Source organism: Chrysochloris asiatica, unplaced genomic scaffold (assembly GCF_000296735.1).
Source record: "Chrysochloris asiatica unplaced genomic scaffold, ChrAsi1.0 scaffold00015, whole genome shotgun sequence".
Lineage (NCBI taxonomy): Eukaryota > Metazoa > Chordata > Mammalia > Afrosoricida > Chrysochloridae > Chrysochloris > Chrysochloris asiatica.
The window spans coordinates 32,225,908-32,248,400 of NW_006408533.1; the positions used below are offsets into that span (position 1 = coordinate 32,225,908).

The window sequence follows — 22,493 nt, forward strand, 5'->3', positions numbered from 1 at the left end:
CTACAAATTGCTCTGCTGTTAGAATGTTATATTTGACTGTGACATATTAAAACAAAACTTTTCAAATTCCTTTTTTATAAAAAGCAAAAAAAAAAAAGCTCTCCACATACCTGGCAAATCTGATGACATGCTTGATATTGGCGTGTGGTGGAATGGTGCTGAGTAGTCTGTTAATGAAGGCGGAATAACAGCAGGATCAACTGAAGTCACACTGGGCACCCTTACAGAAGATGGCTGATACATGAGCACCCTGTTTTAAACAGCATGGGAAATTACAAACAATCTGGCTGTTAGTTCACAGGAGAGAAGGGCCACACCTGGGCATTATCAGTTGTACGTTCACTAAGGTTCATGGCAGCTACTCACTCCACAGCCCTCTACTCTACGTTCCACTTTCATTAACAGTCTTCACCTGAACATGAATGGATCGGCTCTACACAGCAGCTATGATGTAAGAGCAAGCTGGCATTCAAACATAATATTCAGTGCTGGAGTAAGACAGAACAATTCCATCCAAGAATAGAAATACATTACACATGTGCTTATCGTAGAGTCCTGGTGGCACAATGGTTAAGCACTTGACTGGTGTAGTGCTGTTATGATCACACTGGGCTGCAAACCACGAGGTCGGCAGTTCAAACCTCCCAACTGCTCCTTAGAAACTCTCTAAGGGGGCTATGAGCGGGAACTGCCTGGATGGCACTTAACAACACTATTGCTCAGCACAACTTGTATTCTAGTATTTATCTTATCTATCTTATCTAGGAATCACTGGAGTAAAGGCAATCCTGAAGCCAACCAGTCTATGGTGGTAGGCAGCAATCAGAAACTAGGAAAGAACTACCCAAGATTTTAACATTTAATATTAAAAAATGCTCAACGTTGGCTATCATGCTTCCCTTCTGGGAGAACTGATTTTTCAAGTTAGCTGTGCATGCTAAAGTACATATTAAACACACAGAAAAAAAGCTATTTCAAGAATCAGTACAATTAAACTTTAAGAGAAATCATTTAAAATCTTCTTTAAACTGCATTTTCTCTTAGCTCAAGGTAAACATCTAGAAATTTACAAGGAAAACATTTTTTAATGTTTTTATGAAACGAAACACTGTTACTGCCCCTAAGGTCACAGGTGCCCATAAAAGCACTGCCAGTCACCCACTGTAAGCCTAGGAACTGAGACACAGAAGGGGTCGTTACAAACAAGAAGAAAGTCAAACCTACGAGCATGTAACACATTAGAATCATGGTCACAAAGCTAAACTGGAATGACAATTTAGGACCTCTAGATAGCATAGTGGTTACGAATCAGGTTGTGAACCACAAGGTCAGCAGTTCAAAACTACCAGCTTTTCCGCAGGAGAAAGATGAGGCTTTCTGCTCCCGTAAAGATTTACAGCCTCGGAAACCCTGTTCAGGGTCGCTATGAGTTGATGACTCCACAGCACATAACAACAACAACAGATGTTCTTAATCTTGCTTGACTGAAAAGTGATGTTACTGCCTGGATTACTGAACAGTGACAACAAAAAATGTAGACATATTTGATATGTTCTTCCTGCCACAAACTACTGACAATTTCTTAACTTCGATTTAATGAGTCCTGGTGGTACAGTGATTAAAGCACTTGGCTACTATACTTAAAGGTCTGTGCGATTTGAACCCACAAATTGCTCCTTGGAAGAAAGCTGTGGCTGTCTGCTTCCAGGAAAATGTATAGCCTTGGAAACCCTATGGGGCAGAGATCTAGTGTGCTGTCTATAGGGTCACTATGAGTTGGAATCAAATCAACAGCTGTTGTTGTTGTTATGTGCCGTGGAGTCGGTTCCGACTCACAGCGACCCTGTACAGGGTTTCCGAGGCTGTAAGTCTTTACAAGAGCAGAAAACCTCATCTTTCTCCCGCGGGAACAGCTGGTAGTTTCGAACTGCTGACCCTGAGGTTCACAGTCCGATTCGTAACCACTACGCTACCAGAGCTCCAAATCAACATTAATGGGTTAAATTTTATTCAAATCTCAAACCACTTAAATTACTCACAACCTATTAAGAGTTGTTCTAAAAGTGGTTTGCATTGTGATATGAGAACCTTTTCTAGCTATAATTTTATAGTATTTCTCAAATTTATGGATGCCTCTAAAGATGTAGAAAATAGAGACATCTTAAGAGTAATAAATGATTATGTTAGCAACTGTTTGTCTCAGAAAAACAGAGTAACAGAGAAGACATATGAAATATAAAATGTTTCAGGGAACAGCATAAGTCTGGTGTTTCAAAACATTTTCAGAGGTAGATGAAGATGAGAGAAGTCATTTTACAAACAAATTAGAACTAGAAGTTTCTTGGCTTTCAGTTTTACCCAAAGACATAAAACTACAAGCAAGTGATGAGCAATATTAGAAGAGAAGATTCGAAAGGGGCTGGGGATAGGAGAATGGGGATGAAATGGACTAAATTATATTTTATTTAAGCTCATCTCTTTCTGGAGGACAGTGGTCCTCCACAAAATAAATGTGGAAGGATGCAGAGTGCACTAAGCTGAGGAAGGGTGCAGGGGGAAGGAAGAGACAGAGATTGGATTAGTGTTGGGGAGGGGAAGAAGAGAGTGGCTCTAATTAGTCTAACTGCTTCATAGTATCAAGGCCTGGGAATTTTTTCTATTTTTTTTTTAAATGTTAGAGACACACTTTTGAAAACCTCCCCCTCCATACAAAAAAATCCAAATATTGCATAAGGTGTATGTAACACACACACATGCTATTGTTATATGGCACTGAGCCAGCCAGTTCCAAATGACAGCACTGCTGTATACTAATTACAAGGCTGTAAATCTCTACGGCAACAGAAAGCTTCATCTTTCTCCTGAAGAGCAGCTTAGATGAGGTTAACAGCCCAATGCATAACCCATAACACCCCCAGGGCTCCCATATATATGCATGTAAAAATATAAACAAACATATATAGAAATATATTTTGTTGTTGTTATATGCTGTCAAGTCAGTCCTGTCCCACAGTGACCCTGTATAGTGTTTCCAAGGAGAGCCTGGTGAACTTGAACCCACTAACCTTGTGGTTCAAGCTGACCTTGCGATCCAGCAGGGCAGCAGCATTAACCCTCAATGCTACATCAGGGCTCTCTCTCTCTCTACATATATATATGTATGTTGTTATGTGCTGTGGAGTCGGTTCCGACACATAGCAACACTGCACAGGGTTTCTGAGGCTATAAATCTTTATGGGAGTAGAAAGCCTCATCTTTCTCCTGCGGAGCAGCTGTTAATTTTGAACTGCTGACCATGAGATTAGCAGCCCAATTTGTAACCACTACACTACCAGAGTTCCGTATGTGTGTGTGCTGTTGTTGTTAAATGTCGTCAAGTCAATTCTGATCCATAGCGACCCTGTATAGGGTTTCTAAGGAGTAGATGGTGAGCTTGAACTGCCGACCTTGCAGTTCAAACAGCTTTGCAGTCTGGCGCATTAACCCACATTGCCACACCAGGATACTCTCTGTCTCTGTCTCTGTCTCTGTCTCTCTCTCTCTCTCTATATATATATATATATAATTTTTGGTCCAGCAGGTAAATGTGCTGGATCACAAGGTTGGTTTGAACCGCATGGTTCAGGCTCATAAGCCACTCCTCGGTGGTGGGGGGTTCAAAATGCCAAAACTTTTGGTCGGCAGTTAAGTGCTTTAATCACAGTGCCACCAGCACTCCATTATTACCATCATTGTTCTTGTTCCTACTCATAGTGACTCTCTATAAGTGTTTCCAAGGAGTGGCTGGTAGATTTGAACTGCAGACCTTTTGGTTGGCAGTCCACTGCTTATCCTATAGTGCCACAACAGGACTTCATAAGAATGTTCTACTTATTGTATTATATTCTATCATCATAACAAACACGGTTAAATAATGATTTCTTGTTTCTCCAAAAGCAATGTTGACTGCTACATCGTAAGAAAGTATAAAAATCCACTGGGGTTTTAAGTCTATAACCTCAGCAAACATTTGAAAATTAAATTGTTTATTGTTGGTTAATTACTATTACCTGAACTTTGAAAACAAGCACACAAATTCAACTTGCTATGTTTGGAGTTCTGGTGTGGCGCTGTGTGTTAACGCACTGGACTGCAATGTCGGTCTGAAATGCAAAGTTGGCGGTTCAAGCTCACCAACTGCTACTCGGAATCCCTATACGAGGTTGCTATAAGTCAGAACCGACTTGATGGCACTTAACATGTCTAACTTAGTTGCTCGTTAATTGGAACGGGTAGTAAAATTCCACAGTGGTAGGTTTTTGCTTGTATCAAAAGCATCACAAGAACCATTTAGATAGGAAAGTGATTTTAAAGCCTAGGCAAAAAAACAACAAAAAACCTCCAACAACAAAACTCCATATATTTATAAACATGGTGCTACTGGACTGCTAACAACAAGTCTGGAGTCCTAGTGTGGTGCTATATGATAAAGCACTGGACTCCAAGGCTGGTGGATCAAACTCCCATCCAGTCCTCAAAAACCCTATACAGGGTTGCTCTGAGTTAGAATGGACTTGATGGCACTTAACAACAACAAAGACATGGAAGAGCAGAACTGAGGAGAAACAGAAATAGCTATGTCTACTGAAATTACAAGTATAAAAATGTGATGCTAGAAGCTTATGGGAAAAAAGTCTTTTAAATCTTTAAAATAATTTGTTACTACCCCCTCAAAGGACTAGCAAATTCACACACAAGCACATGTACATATCACACATGTGTAAATATCTATTTTAAAAACTTGTCATTTTTTTGTATTATACAAAGTAATACAAGAACATAAAAGTATATTTCCTGGAATGCTGTTGAAGCAATTCTGACCCATGGCGACCCTGTATAGAGTTTCCGAGGAGCAACTGGTGAGCTTGAACCTCTGAACTTGCAGTTTAAATGGCTTTCAGTCTAGTGCATTAACCCACAGCGCCACACCAGGGCTCTGAATGCTCCAGTAGCAGGTATTAATATTCTAAATTGTGTTCTAGATCAAGGAACTGCATAGAATCTATCATACTTACATGAACACGGGCTGACAATTAGGTAACTTGAGTTTTTATGCCAAAACCTAGGATTCTCAGTGTGTGCCCAAAGGGTCATCATAAAAAAATGAAGGAAATCTAATGTTATTACCAATCCTTCATGCTTCTTAATCCAGCGACAAACATATTTACCCCTATTCTTTCCTGCCTTTCCAAGACCCTCTTATTAAAGACAAAGCAATCACTTAATTGCCAGTAGGTGGGATGAGAAGGAGCTCTGGTAGCGGAATGGTTATGAATCGGGCTGCTAATCTCATGGTCAGCAGTTCAAAAATACCAGCTGTTCCGTGGGAGAAAGATGAGGCTTTCTGCTCCCTTAAAGACTTACAGCTTCAGAAACCCTGTACAGGGTCGCTATGAGTCGGAACCGACTCCATGGCACATAACAACAACAGGTGGGATGAGAGAATAACAATCAAAATTCTCTTTTAATATTAAAAATATAAGAGGTTTTTCTAAGTCTTAACATTAGTAACTACATAACACTGTATTGCTGTTATTGTTGCTGTTAAGTACTATCAAGTCAGTTCTGACCCACAGCGAGCCTGTACAGGGTTTTAGAGGACCAACTGGTGGGAATGAACCGCCAACCTTGTGGTTCAAACTGACCTCACAGTCCAGTGCATTATCTGCAGCACCACACCAGAACTCCCTGTTGTTAATAAGTGCTATCAAGTCTATTTTGACTCATAGCAAAACCCAATGTGACACAGGGCTGCTGTGAGGGATTTTCCAGGTGATAACCCCTAAGGGAACAGACTACCAGTTCTTTCTTCTAAAGAGTTGTTGAGTGGGTTCAAGCTACCAGTCCTTTAGTTAGCAGCCATATGCTTAGCCACTGCACCATTAAAGCTACTTCACATAATATCTTACAAATATATTACTAGTCAAGACAAAAATTGTGCTGTTCTTAAATTATATTCTTAATAATAACAATTCTATTATTCTATTATCATAAACCACCACTTGTCTGTTTGTTGTACAGTGACACCTTGTGTGTTGCTGTGATTCTGGAAGTTATGCCACGGGTATTTTAAATACAAGCAGAGTCACCCACGGTTGACAGGTTTCAGCTGAGCCTCCAGACTATGACAGACTACAGGAAGAAAGAGAGATGGACTATTTCCGAATATTTTTTGACTGAAAACCTTATGAATAGTAGTAGAACACTGTAAGCACCAGAATATTGAATACTGAATAGCACCAGAGTATTGTCAGGTATGTTGTTTTTGTTTTTTAGTGACGTCGAGTCAGGTTGCAACTCATAGCGACTCTGTGTAGGGTGTCCGAGGAGCAGCTGGTGAGCTTGAACTACTGACTTTGTAGTTCAAATCAACCTTGTAGTCCAGCACATTAAGCCACAGCCCTTCAGGATGCAAGGCATTGAGAATATGACTGGGGAAGACATGCCTCCTTAAAGTAAAGGTGACTGTGATAATGCAAATGGAATAAAGCTTTAGGGATCTTCATTTGCTGATGGGGCAAAACTCAACATAAGGAGAAACAGCTGTAAACATCCACTAATAATCAGAATATAAAATGTATGACGTAAAAACCTAGGAAGACTAAAAATTGTCAAAAATGTCATGGGATGCATAAATACCGATACTCTAGGCATTCATAAGCTAAATGAACTGGCATTGGTCATTCTGAATCTGACAATCACATGGTTCACTATGTCAGGAATGACAAATTGAAGAGGAATGGTGTTGCATTCATCAACAAAAAGAACATATCAAGATGTGTCTGAAGTACATTGTCTGTGATAGGATATTACCCATATGACTAAAAGGAAGCCCAGTTAATGCCACTATTATTCAAATTTACACACCAATCACTAAAGCCAGTAATGATGAAATTGAAGAATTCTACCAATTTCTTCAGTCTGAAACTGATCAAACATGCAATCAATCAAGATGAATTGATAATTACTGAGATTGGAATGCAAAGTTCGGAAACAAAGAAAGATCAGTAGTTAGAAAATATGGCCTTGGTGATATAAACGATGTTGGAAACTGCATGACAAATTTTGCAAGATTAGTAACTTCTTCTTTGCAAATACCTTTTTTTAAACAACATAAAAGATGACGATACACATGGACCTCACCAGATGGAATACAAAGAAATCACTGTGGTAGGAGATGGTGGAGAACAAGGCCAAGGGTAGACTGTGGAAGAGAGCACCAATTGCTCATAATCAAGTTCAGGCAGAAGCTGAAGAAAACTGAAACAAGTCCACAAGTCAAAATATGAACTTGAACATAGACCATCTGAATTTAGAGATCATCTCAAGAACAGATTTTATGCATTAGACACTACAGATAGAAGACCAAATGAGTTGTGGGATCAAACAAGAAGAAAAGCAAAAGGTCATTATGAAGACAAGAAAGAAGGAAAATGCCAAAATGGATGTCACAGAGACTCTGAAACTCTCCAGCATAGAGATGCTAAAGCAAACAGAAAAAAATGAGGTAAAAGTATTGAAAAGAAATTTCAAAGGTCAGATTGACAAGACAAAGTCAGATATTATAATGAAATGTGCAAAGACCTGGAATTAGAAAATCAAAAGGGAAGAAAGAACACGCTCAGCATTTCTCAAGCTGAGGGAACTGAAGAGAAGATTCAAGCCCCTAGTTGAAATATTGAAGGATTCTATGGGCACAATATTGAATCATGCAAAAAGCATCAAAAGAATGTGGAAGGAATATACAAGAGTTACTGTACCAAAAAAGAATTTGTCAATATTTAACCATTTCAAGATGTAATATAATCAAGAGCCAAAGATCCTGAAGCAAGAAGTCCAAGGTACACTGAAAACATGGACAAAGATCAAGGCATTGGGAATTGAAATCTTTCAACTGATGCAGCACTGCAGGCACTCACTCATCTATGCCAAGAAATTTGGAAGACAAATTAACTGGCCAACTGACTGAAGATATCCATATCTGTGCCCATTCCAAAGAGAGGTAACCCAATGGAATGTGGAAATCATTGAAGAGTATCATTAATACCATATGCAAGGAAAATTTTGCTAAAGCTAATACAAAAACAGCTGCAACCATACATTGACAGAGAACTTTCAGAGGTTCAAGCTGGATTCAGAAGATGACATGGAATGAGAGATATCACTGCTGATGTCAGACGGATCTTGGCTAAAAGCAGAGACTACCACAAAGACATTTACCTGTGCTTTCGAGTGTGTGGATCACGACAAGCTATGGACAACATTGAGAAGTATGAGTAATCCATAACACTTAATTGCACTCATGAGGAAGCTGTACATGGACCAAAAGGCAATTGTTTGATAGAACAAGGAAGCACACCAAATAGTTTAAAATTAAGAAAGGTGTGGTCCAGGGTTGTATTTTTTCACCACGCGTATTCAATCTGTATGCTGAGCAAATAATTCAAGAAGCAGGATGATATAAGGGAAAATGTTTCATCATTATTGGAGGAATTAACAACCTGCAAAATGCAGATACAACCTTGCTTGCTGAAATTGAAAAGGGCTTAAAATACTGATGAAGATCAAAGACCACAGTATTCGGTATGAGTTGCATCTCAATCTAAAGGAAACACAAATCCTCACCACAGTACCAATAAACAACATCCATATAAATGGAGAAAAGATTGACGTTGTCAAAGACTTCCTTTTGCTTGGCTCCACCATCAACACCGATGGAAGCAGCAGTCAAGAAATCAAATGACGTACCGCATTGGGCAAATCTGCTGCACAAGACCTCTTTAATTGAAGTGTTCCATTTGAAGACTAAGGTGCACCTGACCCAAACCATGGTATTTTCAATAACCTCATATGCATGTGGAAGGTAGATAATGAATAAGGAAGACCATAGATGAATTAATGCTTTTGAGTTATGGTGTTGGAGGAGAATATTACAAGTATCATGGATGCCAAAAGAAAAAGCTAATCTGTATTGGAAGAAGTACAGTTAGACTGCTCCTTAGAAGCCAGGATAGCCAACTTCATCTTTCATACTTTGAACATATTATCAGAAGGGACTAGTCCCTGGGGAAGGATATAATATTTGGTTAAGTCGAGGGTTGGTGAAAAAGAGGAAAACCCCCAATGATGGACTGGCAACGACTGTGAGGTTGGCACAGGACCAGACAGTGTTTCATTCTTTTGTGCATGAGGCTGCTATGAGTCGGTACCAAGTTGATGGCACCTAACAACAATTATCAACAGAACTTCAATCCACTTATAGTACACAAAAATGACAGTATTGTTATGACTGCATATAAATACTACAGTAGGAATTCTAAGTGGCTAGAAGAACCATCAAAATATTAACAATGGAATGGTTTTTGCTTTCTTCTTGATGCTTTGTAAAGAGTTTTTAAGAACTATTTTTAATGAAGATTAAAAAGCAGCAGAGTCACATGAATTCTGGACAACTGTTCTAAAGTCGACTAGGTTTTTCATTCTCTATTTCCTACTTGTTTACAATCATTGACCCAGGACTCCTACACCAAACGTCCAAAGCAGAAGAAAACTATACATATTTTAGATGCTGAGCTACAAGAAAGGATATGAAAGGGCAACACGAACACAATCATTAAAACATTAAGAGTTGGAAGGGATTTGAAGAGATTAAAAGCAGAGCATGAGTCTTCACTTGACAGGTTGCACTCTACCTCAGTGATAAAACATCAACTTTCTTAGTATTCAGAAAGAGCCACTGAAATGACTTTTCATATAGTTTTCCTCCATTGGACCTAGATCTACAATGTGTCATTACAAAGAGTAAACTAAATCCCGCTAGTCAATGACTCCCCCCTTTTATGAACTATAAAAAGTAGCTTAACATGTCCTATCTCCAGGCTTAGCATCCATAGCTCTTGGACTTTCATTCATTCACTGAACATGTTAAAGTTTCCACACTCACCAGCCCCACTCCCCTGGACTGCAACCACTTTGAGCTGGGTAGCTGCAATTTATACAGACTGTTGCTGCTGTTGTTAGGTGCCACTGAGTCAGTTCCGACCCATAGCGACCATGTATAGGGTATCTAAGGAGCAGCTGGTGAGCTTGAACCACCAACCTTGCAGTTCAAATGACTTTGCAGTCTGGTGCATTAACCCACAGCGCCACACCAAGACTCCAGACTGGCACACCCCAATTTTTAAGTATGTATTCATGGGGTGTCAGGAAAATCTCTTGCTCCTTCCTTGTAGGTTTTCAATATCTCACAGTAAGAATCATCTAATGCTAAATATTCACACTTGTCAGTAACAACTTCTGCAAGACAAATCATAAAGAATACTTGCTCATATTTTCCCCTGGAAAGGGTAGGAAGGGAAGGAAATCAGTTTTTATTATGAAACTACCATGTGTCAGACATCAAGGCTATGCTCGTCATTATCCCACTGAAACTTGACAACACTCCTACGACATAAGCATATTTTAACCCATTTTACAGACTACAAAAATGTGGCTCAAATAGGTTAAATATTTGATTCAATATCACAGAATGATAATTCTGGTATGCCAGAATTAGAATCCAAACCTGTTGGATTCCTCATGTTTGTCTGAGATGCCATATTGACTCCTTCCAAATGGGTTCAAGAAAATGACAAAAGTTTCAAGTATGTAATAAACACTTAGCCATAGGAATGACTGCAAATTTTCACTTCCCAAAAATGAAAGTATCTTCCACATCTATTTAAAACAAAATACATGCTATTTGAAAATATTTCAACCAAAAAAAAAGCAATTAAAATAACCTTCTCTAAGTAACATTTCAAAAAAATAGTTACAAATCTATTCCTAGATGAGCTATTTGAAAGTATAATGACCAACAGGAAACTATAAATGAACAAACCCTTTGGTTGGGCTGCTCTGTGATTCTGACGTAAAGATGCACTTCCTTTTGGCAGGAGGATCTTCCTCTTCATCAGAAGAGCTTTCTACTGTTAGGTCAATAACATCCACTTTCTTCTTGCTTGTGTCATTGGCTACAGTCACTGAACAGGGTTTACTGAGAACACTTGAACCTGTATGTAACAGGGGGAATTAAAAAAAAAAAAATCAGGCTAATGTCAAAGGCATTTTACCAAAATCCAGAACTTCATTAAAATTTTCACCTAGATGAACTGAAAAAATTTCAAACTTCATATGTAAATTTTTCAGATATATAAAATTTTTCTTATCAACTAATCACATAGGTTCTCCATTAGGATAGTTTCACACACCATATGCTAACTCACCATTTCAGAGAGAAGTATATTAATATAGACTGTAATCTATTTAGTAGAAAATGAATGCTATTTAAAGTATATCTATGGACAGGTACAGAGTTGAAACCTGAATACATATCCTAGGAAACCAGGGCTGTGAATCAGTTTTTCATTGTTCAGTTATGGTTGACAAGGGGAAATTAGAATGGACCCAAATTTGCAAAATGTGGGTGTATGCTGAAATAATAACCGGAACAGAAAAATTGCAGGTTTGTGCCCTGATAGAAATGTTATCTTCTGAGAAAACAATGGTAGCATATGCGTTACACAGAAATGAATTCTCATAATCAGAAATAATAGCACTCAGTTTCAAAAATGGTGGCCAAGGATGTCGCTGTCCACGGTCCAGACAACAATCCCACCTCGCCCCTCAGGATCCCAAAGGCTCACTAGGCCTCTTCTAAGTCTACCATTGCTGGGCTCTGACCTATAATTGTTCCCATTCATCTTTCCGATACACCCAAAGTTTGAAAATTTGGGCCTACTCCCATTTCACTGTGTTGGTCATGATTAAACCAATCCAAAGTCCAGTAATAAACCAATGCAACAGCCAAATTCCTTAACACAAAGAGACAGAAGGAAACAATTTACCCCAAACAGGTATTATAAAAAGTATTCTGGAAAACTGTTGATCATGTTTAGCTTTTCATTTCATAACAATCACCGTGTTAAAAATAATTTTAGGTGATTATTTCATTTACTTTACAGATTAAAAATATACTATGTAGAGGCTGATTATAAGATGGGAATATAAGTGTTAACACGTTCTTTAAGGAAAAAAAATTTCATTTGGGGAAAATTACATATGGAATTGATTATCAAAAGATAAAAGTAGCAAACTGAGTGCCAAACGGAGTTCTAGTTGTCAAGGTTAATGATAAAAGTAATGCTGTCTGAGTCTCATGGCTTTTCTCTCTGTACATACTTTCTATTTTGGTACATGGCTGGCTCAATACTTTCATAGCTTCTTTCTTCGGTCTCATTGGACACCAAGAACCATCTTCTTGAAATTTAATTTCATCTACATCTGAACAGTCATTGAGAATTTCCATAAAAAGCCTACAAAAGCAATTGAGAAGTACATAAACAGAATCAACGACTTTGTTCAAAGGTCAAATAACAAAGTAATATACAGTACCTGGAGAAAAAATAATGACCTCTGAAATTATTATAGGTTATTTCAATACTTAACACTTTACAACAATTATTATCCACTTCCCACTCCTAGGTGTTAAGATTTGTTTGAGCAGTAAGAGAGCTAAGTGACTTAAATGTGTATCATTAATAAAAACCAAAAAACAATGGCTAAACAGAAACACATACCTAGAACTTCCCCCTTAAACTGTATTTATTTTGTTGTTGAGAATATACACAGGTAAATACACACCAATAGTTTCTATGTGAGCAACTTAGCGACAATGATTAAATTCTTCAAGCTGTACAACTGTCACCATCCTTTTTCTGAGTTGTTCTTCCCTCATTAACTTCAAACTACACTGTTCCCTAAGGTTTAGATCTAATCTTTCCATTTGACCCCATAGAGATAGTTCTTAAAAGCAGAGAATGCTCAAGGCAGACATTTTTTACTAGTTAAGCTAAACTTTTGTTCAATTTTATGAATGCTTCAGGGCATACTTTAGATTTACAGTTTAAAGATGATCTCAGGGCAATATTTCAGGGGTCTATCCACTCTTTCTGGCTCCAGAAAAATCTAGAGTTCATGAGGATTTGAAATTCTGTTCTCTACTTTCCTCTCTTGATCAGGATTCGTTTCTGGAATCTTTGATCAAACTACTTAGTAGTGGTAGCCAGGCACCATCCATGTTCATGGCAAAGGAGGAAGTTGTTCATGGAGGTAATTAGCCACTCCATTCCAATTCCTCCTCCTACTCTTGACCAGGAAAAAGGAGGGGAAAAACAAACAACTTTTTAAAAGGAAAGATTATTAATGTGAAGAAAGGTTTCAAAACATAAAATAAGGACATAGAAAACTGTGGAAGAATTGCTGACAGAAAACTTCCCTAGCAACATGAAAAGACGAGACAATAAGCATACAAGAAACCAAATGAACCCATCCTGGAAAGATCCCAAAAGAAAAATCATCAAGAAATATCATAATCAAACTTTCCAAAATCAAAGGCAAGTTAAGAATCCTGACAGCAGCTTAGGAAAAATGAAGTTACCTACAAAGGATAACCCATAAGACTAAGCTATGATTTCTCAGCAGAAACCATACTGGCAAGAAGGCAATGGGATGACATAGACAAAACTGGAAGAAAAAGACTGCCAACCAAGAATCATATATACCCAGCAAAGCTGTCCCTCAAATACAACAACGTAACATTGAAGAGTAACAATGAATCTGTGAAATGCCTCACAAGATGGATGAACCTAGAAGTAGGTTGTAAATGATGAGTGAAATTAGTCAATCACAGAGACAAATATTATTGAGACCAATGTCACACAAAGTTAAGGCAAGTTTTTCTTAAACAATCTATGGCAGTTACAGGGGGAAGGGAGAAGGAAAATTATTTACAGACTAGAGGACAGACACATGTTAACATCAGTGATGGGGCATGCAATATTCAAGAAGAAGGAGGTTGGCAGAGGAAAGAGGAAGCTATCAGGAGACACAAGGAGGAATGTGAGAGTTAAAATGAATAAAAGTAAATACTGTTAAATGATGATACATACTTAGATTTCACTGTAATGAAGCAAAGTATATGATTTTCTGAATGTAAAACTGATGATCTGCCCTGCAAACCTTAACTCAATTCACAACAGAAAGTTTAAAAGAAAAAGGAAGAAGAAAAAATCCATACACAAATACAATGACTCGGCTTCAAAAAATGCTCACATTAGGTGACAGCTTAAAATGAAAGAGGAGAAAAAAAATCATAGGAAATAAAAATGTCTCAATGATTAGTAGTGAAGTCCATATAATGGAGTGCCACAATGTATAAAATATACCCTAAAATAAAGGGCAAAGATGTAGCCATATGCAACTCACTCTCAAACAATTCAAATGAATTTTTTTATTATTGGGGTGAATCTTCTTCTGTCTACACACACCCCTCAAACTATGTGTATACACACATATAGAGAAAATGTGATTTTAAAAAAAATGTGGCCAAAATATTGCCAACAGTTGTTTCTGGGCCAAAGTTAAACTGGAAGCTCTTTGTGCTACCATTTGCAAGTTCCATTAAGTTTGAAATTACTTCAATGTAAGAAGTAAAAAAGATTACAAAAGTAAAAGATCAGCAAACCTTGTATTTAGAAAGAGAAAATAAAGTCCCACTCACTTTTCATTGCCGTGTTTCCCTCAACAGTAATAAATTCTTGGGAAACTTAAAAGAAAAAAGGGTGTGCAAGTATTAAGAACTAGGTAGGATATTTTTTACCAGATACTGAGTAAAAAAGTAGGCTATAAATCACTATGTTAGAGTATGATTTCAATCTTTTTAATACATCAAAAATGAACTCATCACTGTAGAATGGAATTGTTAACTATAATTTTAATCTACTTCTTCAAATCTTACTATTGACTATGCATTACATACACAATTTCAAAACAGTGAAAAACTGATAGTCCATTTACTGATATAACTGTTGTTGTTGCTAAGTGCTGGCAAGTCAGTTTCAACTTATAGTGACCCTGTATAGCACTTCCAAAGGGCAACTGGTGAGCTTGAGCTTGAACCTTGCAGTCCAGCACATTAACCCACTGCACCACACTAGGACTCCGTTAGGTGCTACCAGTTTCCATACTCTGACATACATAATACAATATGACAGATAATGGATGCTTAAGAGTTTGGGTCAGAAAAACCTGGGGATAGAATCAGCTTCAAACTTACCAGCTGCATAAGGTGACTGTATCCATCCTACCATTTCCTTTGCTTTTTTTTGCTTAGAAATCAGTTACCTTTATAACTACTTCTAAGCAAGCAAAAGAGTATCATTAAATGGACTTCCCTCATCTTCCTGTAGAATATAAAGTAGTATCTTGGAAAGCAAAAGTAAAAGGAAACTACACATCTTTTCACAACACACAAATTATATTATAAAACTAAAAAACATTAATTACAGCTTAAAAATAAGACTAATGCAAATTCTCTTCCCAAGACTAAGACGCAAGGGAAATAAATATATGGTTTGATTGGCAACCACAATCACAATTGGCAACCACCCAGAAGGGGAAGTGACTGAAGAACATCAATGAAGTGGCAACCTAAGCCCTACATCATTCAGCAAACTACTGTGAACCCGGGTGGAGACCTGGTCGGCCAGCAGCGAGGCAAGACCTGAGGACTCATGGCCTCAGAGTCAATGACACAGCCACAGAGGACTAGAATGGAGAGTGGGGGGGTGGGGGTGGGGGATGGTCAGCCAATAAAAAGAGGGCGGACAGACTCAAGAACACCCACACTTGCAGATGATACCCATTTGACCTGCCTTCAATGACTGGATAAACAGAGCTCAAACCGAAGAAGAAAGAAGAGGAAAAAAGCATCATCTTATACAATTTGATAAACAGGACCTACACCTACAAATGCAGTAGCTCAAAAGAGGAAACAAATTCCTGCTGCAAGAACTATTCCCACCCCCTCCACACAAAGGGTAGACAGGGATGGGCAACTTGGACATTGGCTACCCAAAATGAGGGGAGGGATACAAAGGAAAGAAGTGACTGGCTTACAAGCTTTCAAGAGGGAACCTAGATCCAAAGGGCGTGGAGGAAGGTAGAGTCTCCAGTGAATAGTATCCAGCCTATCCAGGAAGGACTGATGAAACAAAATACAGATGGGTCTCTTGTAATGCAATAGTGAATAATTGTTATCAGGACTGATTGTGAGGGTTGGAAATCTAAAGGTGGACACTTTGTAGCAAGGAGGGGAGTGATTAACTTTTCAGTCTAGGAGCGGAGGACCCTAGGACCATCAATAGAGAAAAGCAGAGAGCGGGATCCTACCCAGAGAAGCAGTGAGGCCTGAGATGGAGGCAGAGAAGACAATGTCAAGAGATGGTGTGGCTGGGGACTTGGGATCCAGAGAGGGAAAGGGGCTGAGGACTGTGGTGGTGGTGGTGGTGGTGGGGGGTTACAGGGTAGGATGAGGATGCATTGGACGGATGGTAACTATGCCAATGAAACGATAGATGACAGAATGAATGTAAAACTAATGTTCTCCCATGTAGACTATCACACAATTCACAATAAAACATTTATTAAAAAAATAATAAGACTGATGTTCTGATACATGCTACAACATAGGATGAACCTTAACTCTTGTAACGTGCAATAAGCCAAACATGGAAGGACAAATACTGGATGGTCCGCTTACATAAAGTATCTGAACAGGCAATTCAGAGACAGAAAGCAGGCAGTACCAGACACCAGGGTGAGGGGGAAATAGGGAGCTTAATGAATACAGAGCTTCTGTTTGGGTGACAAAAATATTTTAGAAACAGATAGTGGTGACGGTAATACAACATTGTGAACATATTTAATGCCAACAAATTGTAAACCGAAAAATAGTGAAAATTGTAAATTCTATATTACATGCATTTACCATGATAAAGTTAAAACAAAATGAAGACTGCAAACAATGAAGCAGGAAAGCCACAGCATCTGTACTGTGTGCCAGAGAGCCAATATGAAGTTGTACTGAATGGGGGAGACAGACCAACAGCTGTGAAAAAGAACACTTACCCATCTAATATGAGACTTTCATAGGCAGCCTTTTTGTCACACACGGGACAAATCCAGGTGGGCTTCTTCTCATTCATTTGTAGATATAGAGCAGCATCAAAACACTGCAGATGTGTACAAGTCACTGCACGACATGGGATTGTCAACCTCATTTTTCCTAACTACAGGACAGGGAACACAACACAGAAAACTGTTTCAGAAAGGAGATCAAAGTCTCAAAGGAAACACAGTGATAGAATATTACAGCAAAAGTAAATCAAAATTAAAATGTATTCCCATCAGGATCACTATATTTCACTTTATTCGTTGAGTGTCTTGTGATTGTCAAAACACAATTTCATTTTCAAAATAATTTACAGTTAAAATCCACAGGCAGAAAAAGACACATAAATGAGTCCCCTTCTCCCCTGGTCACCCAGTTCCCTATTTAGAGAGCCACTGTTATCCACCTCTTGCATGACCTTTCATACATGTCCATGCACATACAAGTGTATATTTAAAAAATACACAGTGGCATGCTATACACAATTCTGCACCTTTTATCACATAACACACATCTTGATGACTTGTTCACCTGTATCAGTACATACAAAGCTGCCATCATATAAAGGCATCAATTTATTTAACCAGTGCCTAGTGACAGACATTGAAATTGTTTCCAATCTTTGATCACTACAAACAATGATACAATAATACCTATAGGAAAATTCCTATAAGTGAAATTTTTAGGTCCCGGGAAAGCCTATTTATAACTTTCATCAGAATGACAGACTGCCTTTCATAGAGGTCATACAACAAGGCTTCACAAAGTTCATGGAAAAATCAAAGTTTTCCACAAATTTTTAAAGCCATGACTCTCATATATACTGATTTACAAACAACCCCCCAAAAGCCATTACATTCAAGTGGATTCCGACTCTTAGTGACTCTATAGGATAGAGTGGAACGTCCAGCCCCATTGGGTTTCCCAGGCTGTAACTACTTACAAACCTAGACTGCTACATCTTTCTCCCACAGAGCATCTGGGGGGTTTGAATCAGAGCTTCACAGCAGCTAAGAACTTTAACCACTGTGCCACCATTCACATGTATTAATGTGCTTGATATACATCAACCCTGTCAACTTGTTATATGCTGTCAAGTCTGTACCATCTCATAGCGACCTATGCACACCAGAACAAAACACTGCCTGGTCCTGTTCAAATCTCACAATCATTGCTATGCTTAAGTCCATTGCTGCTTCCACTGTGTCAATTCATAGTACTACTGATTTCTTGGATCTGTCAATGTAGTAGATGAAAAACATTCCATTATAGTTATGAACTATGTTTCTTATAATAAGTGAAGTTGAGCCTCTATTTATTAGTAAATCATGTGTTTCTCAGAATTTTCTATTCATAACCTCTTCTCATCTTCCATTTGGCTATTAATCTTGTTATCTATTTATAGGAGTTCTTTATAGTAATCAGGCTTGTGTGTTATGAAAAAGTTTTACTTTCATACAATCACATGTATCAAATTCTCAATAACCTTTATTATGTAACTATAGTGCATTTTCAATTAATTCCTATGCCACTTGGTACACCAATGGAAAACTTACACAGACCTAGATTAGATCAGAAGTTTTCCTGTATGACCTTTCAAACCACTTTGTATATTTCATTTCCTTCATAGGAAATACTGTTTATAACTACTTCTGTGACATTTTGCATAACTTGTTTCTCCCATTAGATCCTATGCTCCACAAGGACAGGGTTTGTATCTCTATTTGCCACTGTTATCCCACTGCTGTAGCACAGGATCCAGCACAGAGTGTACTCAGTACTTCCTGGCCAGAGACAGAATGAGTAGGAGGCTGGAAAGGGGAAAAGAGAAAGGAAGGGAAGAAGCAAGGACAAGAAGGTCTAAAAGAATTCACAGCAAAATTATAGCACTGCTAACTCTGAGTAGTTAAGACTTTTTCAGTATTTCTTTTTTTCTTTTGTCTTACTTGTAATCTCCAAATTTTATACTAAGTTATTTCAGAATTTAAAAAGAAAGCAATTGAGCCAAATCATCAACATAGCAGTAACTAATGCTTACATTTGATGTGGCACTGTAGGATAAACACTGGAATGCTAACCACCAGGCCGGTGATTCAAACCCACCAGTCACTCCTCACAAACTCTATACATGTCAGAACTAACTCAACAGCGCTTATGCCATAAAGTTAATGTTGTTATAAAGTGCCATTGAGTCTGTTCTGACACACAGCGACCCTGTGTAGGGTTTCTGTGGCTGTAAATTTTGGGGGGAAAGGAAAGCCTCATCTTTCTCCAGTTGTTATGTTATTAATCTTATCTCCATGTTATAGCCAAGACACAAAGTAATTAAGTGGCTTGATAACAACAAAGTTAGCAAGTAGCAAAGCCAAGATTTAAACCCAGGAACTCTGGCTCCAGAGTCTTACTTCTGTGTAAATATTGCCTCTACCTAAGCATCCAAGTAGAACTCTTAAAAAGGGAACTTGGAAATTAGAGTCCTTTATGCAAGTATGTAGCACAATATAAATGTCTAAAGTGGATAAAAATAACAGAATCTGAGGCAACTTCCAATTCTACAAGATCTGCTTCTATAATAATATATTATCCCTTAAATTGTTTACAATCCTATGGTGTTATGGTGTTTTTAAGAACTTTCACATATATTACCTAACTTCATAACAACTCTATAGCCCCAGAAGGTTCCAGAATGGCTGGTATCTATATTTCTATTTCTGAGATTAAACTACTGTGGCTACAGAAGACTAAGCAACACATTCACTGAGACAAAGCTTGAAAGTTTTATCACAAAAATGCAAACTTTTCTAACTTTCAGGGGAATGCTCCTAATCTGACAATATTACAAATGGTGCTAGCTTTTGACTGAATTACTCACCTTGCCCTCTTTTCCTAAGAACTTTTGTTCTATTAGGAACGAAGTTTATTAAATGTCCATTTGGTACTTAATGAGATGATCACAAATTTTGTTTCCTTTTAAATATTATCAATAATCTAGATTTTCTAAAACCACATTACGATCGCATTTCTAGGATGAAGACCCCCTGGTTATAATGCATTACACTTTTAAAATAGCACTAGATCCTATCTGTTGTTGGTTAATTGAGGAATTTTCCATTAATATAAGTGAGTTTATTTATAAAATCAGTGTTTGGAAACAACTCAAACAATCACTAAAAAAGGTTGAATAAATAAGCTACATCACACCCATGCAACAAAATGTCTGCAGTGATTAAAATATGATTGAGCTATACCTACTAATTTAAGAAATACTGTTAAAGAAAAAAAGCAAGCTATAGAACAGTATATATAACATAATGCATTTTTTCAATAAACATATATAATTATGAACAGAGAGTTAAATCTACAAAGATAACATACTATTAGTAGTAGCATTAATTCTGAGTCGTAGACCCTGGTACTAAATTCTTTTTTTTTTTTAATGTTTTTGTTATATTTGGATACTTTTTTAAACAGGTATCATTTTTCAATTTTCATCTTTTGCTTTTTCTTTAAAGTAATACTCTAACTCAGTTTACTGTTGTTTTCATAGACTATTGGGTCTCAAACTTGGTTTCAGAATCCCTTTACACACTTAAAAAGAAAGAACCTCAAAAGACTTTTTATGTATGTGGATTATACTTAACAGTATTTGTTGTTTTAAGGATTAAAACAGACATTTCTGAAGCACAAGAATACACAAGAACGCATTCCATTAGCCAGCAGAGCAATGATATCATCACCTGGCAGGTAGCCCCTGTTAAACATCACTGTATACTCCTGAGGGAATGAGAGTGAAAAAGACAAAGAACGTCTTAGAATTATACAGAGTTTTGACTTTGTGGGCCTCTTTAGAGTGTCGGGGATTCCCAGATATCCCTGGACCATTATTTTTTCCTCCATAATATATCACTCTATGCTATTTTCATTGTTCCTTAGCATTTCCACAGTGTGCACAGTGACAACATTAAAGACTACAAAAGATGACCCTAAATTTAATGCTACTACAGTGTCTTACAGAATTAATAAACATTCTCTACGTGTGTAAGAGTCCTGGTGTGACACTGTGAGATGAAGCACTGGACCACAAGGTCAGTTTGAACCATGAAGATAGTAGTTGAAACTCACCAAGCCGCTCCTTGGAAACCCTACACAGGGTCACTATGAGTTGGAACTGACTCAATGACACTTAACAACAACAAAGGGTCTGAGAAGGCATTCAATACTCATTGGCAAAATCCAATCAACTTCATAATAATGACTACAGCACATTATTTAAAAAGACACTAATGTGCTAAATTCTAATTTAGTCATGTGATGGCTGCTATTTTGAAATGCATTGTTTTTATGAACGAAACCGTTTCGAACCAATGCAACACTTGTTTCTCTTTAATAAAATGTGAAGTAGGAAGTATCCACACTGATTCTCGCTTCGCTGTGGAATCTTCAGTATCAATCTAAATTAAGAAAAAGTTCATAAATAAAAATGGTTCACTTCAGTGGTTGTCAATAGAATCTTTATATATATATATATATACGTTATCCTGAACTACAGACTTTTTCTTTGGGTTTGATAATCACAGGTTCCCATTTTCTAGTCAATTCCAGTTTCATGGAATTCTATTCCTAGTTGCTTAAAGTAAGATATGTGGGGTTTGTTTTTTCTGGGATTTTTTTTCGGGGAGAGTTATAGCTATATGTTCATTTTGCCATTGACGATGAAAAAATAAAAGCTTCAGGAAGAAAGGTATCTGCAAATGCCACTTTTTCCAGGGAAATGCAAAAGTGAACTTATAATCACGAGAATTTATTTTTGCCCAATATGGCAACATGGTATACTAGAAAGGAAACTGGAATAGACTCCGAAGGCCACAAATTTTATTCTTTTTCTACTACTAAGTAGTTATGTTGATTTGGGTTAACTGGGGCGCTGTAGAAGCACTGAACCACAAGATCAGTTTGAACCACAAAGTGGGTGGTTCAAACTCACCAGCCACTCCTTGGAAACACTATTTAGGGTCACTACGAATCAAAACCAACTCAACAACACTTAGCAACAACAATTTCTTTTAGTTTCAGTTTCTCATCTGCAAAATGTGGACAACTCATTTCATGTAGGGTTGCTAAGATGTACATAGTAGGAACTTAAATGGTTTCCTTCTCTCTCTGGCACAATTCTCTCTCCATTTAAAAAAGTCTACGCTTTAAGCAATGGTGGCTGGTCATCAGATGTCCCCAAAATGACATGATGGTTCCATGACTTTTTTTACAAAGTTCCTCTCCGCTGAAAAGGCTCCCTGCCCACACTGATTTGAAGGCTTTCACCTACTATTTCTTACCTCTCCCCTCTTGTTTGGCACTCCAAAAGCACAATTATATCGAATAAGCTGCTTTTTTATGAGTTTGTTTT

The 22,493-nt window shown here is 37.7% G+C and overlaps 1 protein-coding gene across 2 annotated transcripts in view; it reads right to left on the reverse strand.

Annotated features, from left to right (window-relative positions):
* The window catches only part of PIAS2 (protein inhibitor of activated STAT, 2), a 110,309-nt gene that overhangs the window by 12,304 nt on the left and 75,512 nt on the right, over nt 1-22,493 (reverse strand). For both annotated transcript variants that reach the window (XM_006835108.1, XM_006835109.1), the window contains 4 exons: nt 17,047-17,207; nt 12,259-12,392; nt 10,919-11,090; nt 111-250 (listed from right to left, as the gene is read on the reverse strand). In XM_006835108.1, coding sequence (XP_006835171.1) covers nt 111-250; nt 10,919-11,090; nt 12,259-12,392; nt 17,047-17,207 — 607 coding nt within the window. The remainder of the gene's footprint in view (nt 1-110; nt 251-10,918; nt 11,091-12,258; nt 12,393-17,046; nt 17,208-22,493) is intronic.